The sequence below is a fragment of the Fomitiporia mediterranea genome, assembly GCF_000271605.1.
Source record: "Fomitiporia mediterranea MF3/22 unplaced genomic scaffold FOMMEscaffold_13, whole genome shotgun sequence".
NCBI classification, from domain to species: Eukaryota; Fungi; Basidiomycota; class Agaricomycetes; order Hymenochaetales; family Hymenochaetaceae; genus Fomitiporia; species Fomitiporia mediterranea.
In genome coordinates this window covers 636,630-638,990 of record NW_006760398.1, presented here as the reverse complement: position 1 = coordinate 638,990, position 2,361 = coordinate 636,630, and the positions used below count along the sequence as shown (strand labels likewise).

At 43.5% G+C, this 2,361-nt stretch overlaps 2 protein-coding genes across 2 annotated transcripts; both read right to left on the bottom strand.

The window, feature by feature from the left end:
• Positions 1 to 512: 512 nt before the first annotated feature.
• Positions 513 to 1,019, bottom strand: FOMMEDRAFT_160761 (uncharacterized protein; the record flags this gene model as incomplete). Its single annotated transcript, XM_007270451.1, has 1 exon — positions 513 to 1,019. The coding sequence occupies one exon, from the start codon at positions 1,017 to 1,019 to the stop codon at positions 513 to 515; it is 507 nt and encodes a 168-aa protein (XP_007270513.1).
• A 314-nt stretch (positions 1,020 to 1,333) lies between these two features.
• FOMMEDRAFT_160760 (uncharacterized protein) lies at positions 1,334 to 2,123 on the bottom strand (the record flags this gene model as incomplete). Its single annotated transcript, XM_007270450.1, has 3 exons — positions 1,334 to 1,375; positions 1,441 to 1,790; positions 1,841 to 2,123. 3 exons carry the CDS (start codon positions 2,121 to 2,123, stop codon positions 1,334 to 1,336), a joined length of 675 nt encoding a protein of 224 aa, XP_007270512.1.
• Between the last annotated feature and the right edge of the window lie 238 nt (positions 2,124 to 2,361).

The following is a 2,361-nucleotide window of genomic DNA, read 5'->3' as shown; positions in this document are numbered from 1 at the left end:
CGACCCAAAACGTGGTGACGAAGACTACATCAAACCGGTCTGAGGATGTGGTTTCATCCCTTTCAACACGAATCCCACTCACAGAATAATGAGGCAGAGGCAGCTGGTGGTGTAGGGGTTGGGACTGTAGAAATAGTGTATTATTTCCTATTTTTGTATTCTATAAATTTAAATATAATTATGTTTAATTAATTATTTGATATAAAATTGTATAGTAAGCAAAAGAAAGCTATTCAAACACTTGTAATGACTTGTAAGCATTATAAGCAGATATTATACTGTCACAAATTAATAAGTATGTCTGAACCTTGTAATTTAGGAAGTATATTATAATCACTTGTATAACTTGACAATTTATAAAATTATATTGGAAATTGCCAAGTTTTAAAAGTATTTTTTCTTGCTTATTTAACATTGTACTTTCCTTGCTTAACCCCCCAGGAAGATTATAAGTAATTGGACAAATTTTATAAAATATATAAAATATACAAGATTACAAGCAAGTATAATACTTAAGACTTTTTCGTGATTAACACAGGCGTTACCACAATAAGGTCGAGATAATTTGCACCGGCCTCCTTCAGCTGCTTCAGACCCTTCTTGACAACGGTGTGCCTTGGAAACACGGTCACTTGAACCATGATCGCTCGCTTCTCTTCTGCACGCCAAACAAATAAATCATAGGTGGGTTGATTCGCCTTCACTGGTATGCCAATGCCATCTGCCTTCGATAGTGCCTCCAACTTGCCGTCATCACCAGAATTACAAGAGAATGTACGGATTGGGTCGAAACTTGGAGTATCAACGCATTCGTCTGCCATAGTTGCTGTGCCATGATACCCTACACGGAAATAACGCTTACCACGACACCCAACATCACGCCAATGCAAGTATTTTTCCCTCGTTGATACCCCCATTGTATTCAAGCGCCATTCACCGTCTTGCGGAAGTCTGCCAATGATCCAGTCTTCAATTATGAAGCCAGCACAAGCCCTTGACTTTGTATTGCCGCAGAACATCCTGAACAGGTCCACAACGGCTCGCCGCTCGAGCTTCTTAAACGTTGCATGACCACATCATATATGTGTCTAGTGTGTCTCCTTATTGTGCAGTTCCACGGATCTGTAGGGCGTGGTTCGATGCAGAATATATCATGTGAATCGTGTTCCTCCATGTTGGGCGCTTTCATGGCGGCCGACATTTGAGCGAGAGCGTCAAATAGTTCCTGTTTGGTGAGGGGGAAAGTCTTGTTGATCCTTCCTTCAAATACTGCCAATCTTCTGGCATACGAGTACCCATTCCGTGCAGAGCAGCCATAAAGCTTAAATATTCTTCAATCCGCCTTTCTGAGACCGGTTTGTCCCATAGCAGTCAGCTACCAAATACCCATTAATTCATCACCTACACAGAAGAGCAAGCAAAAACAGCACACCAACAGACAAGATCTTCTGGAGTGCACTGTTCCATAAATAGTGGTGGTAGCTCTACTGGATTCTTGGTGGTAAAATCCATGTTTTGGTAACGAAGGGATGCAAAATACAAGAGCTTGCCCTTTTTCAATTTGACCAGGTTGAGCATGAGCAGGCTGTTAGGACAAGGGCAATTCCGATTGCAATCAACTAGGTAGAAGGCCTCCTCTGGCATGTACAATGGCAGCTCACGGTGCAGCGGAGATGAATAGACTCCTTCCTCGTCAAACACAAGTATCTGATCGGAATCAGCCTGCCAGACTACAGGTTGACGAGCAAGGAGGCATAGTGTAAGAACATAGACCATAAACAGGGTCTTACCTAAAGTCATGGCCAACAGGAATGCGGCAGAGTAATGTGAATGGTCGCACCAATACCAGGTCCACCAGTCACTATTATACCATCCACAATCTCTGATTTTGAAAACGTCGCATTGGTCTTGAAGGGGTTGTATTGTGGATCCGAGTCAACATCCATGGCTGTATCTGAACTCTTATTCGCCTCCCTCTCCGGCCACAGACCGGACTCGATTGTCTGCATCATCCGACAATATGCGCCCCTGACCAGAACCCCTGTTACCCCATGTAAGTCAAGAAAAGTTGTGTTGCGTTCCCATTTTAGCACAGTCATGTACTCTGGAACTTCGATGTTCATCCTGCACTCGTCACGTCGCACAGGCACCTTGTGAAACAGCGCGCTTTCATCTTGGTCCTTCCACGCTAGGTCATAGAGCACAGCTAGGCTATTTTCTGGAAGGTTGTCATCGGGGTAAGTTTCGATACGTTCTGCGTGTTTGAATAGTTCGATACAATAACTTGAATAAGGGTCTGGAGGCACCTTGATATTGTGAGTGAGCAGAACCAACCAGGTAATTCTTGTGGTCCGACATGCA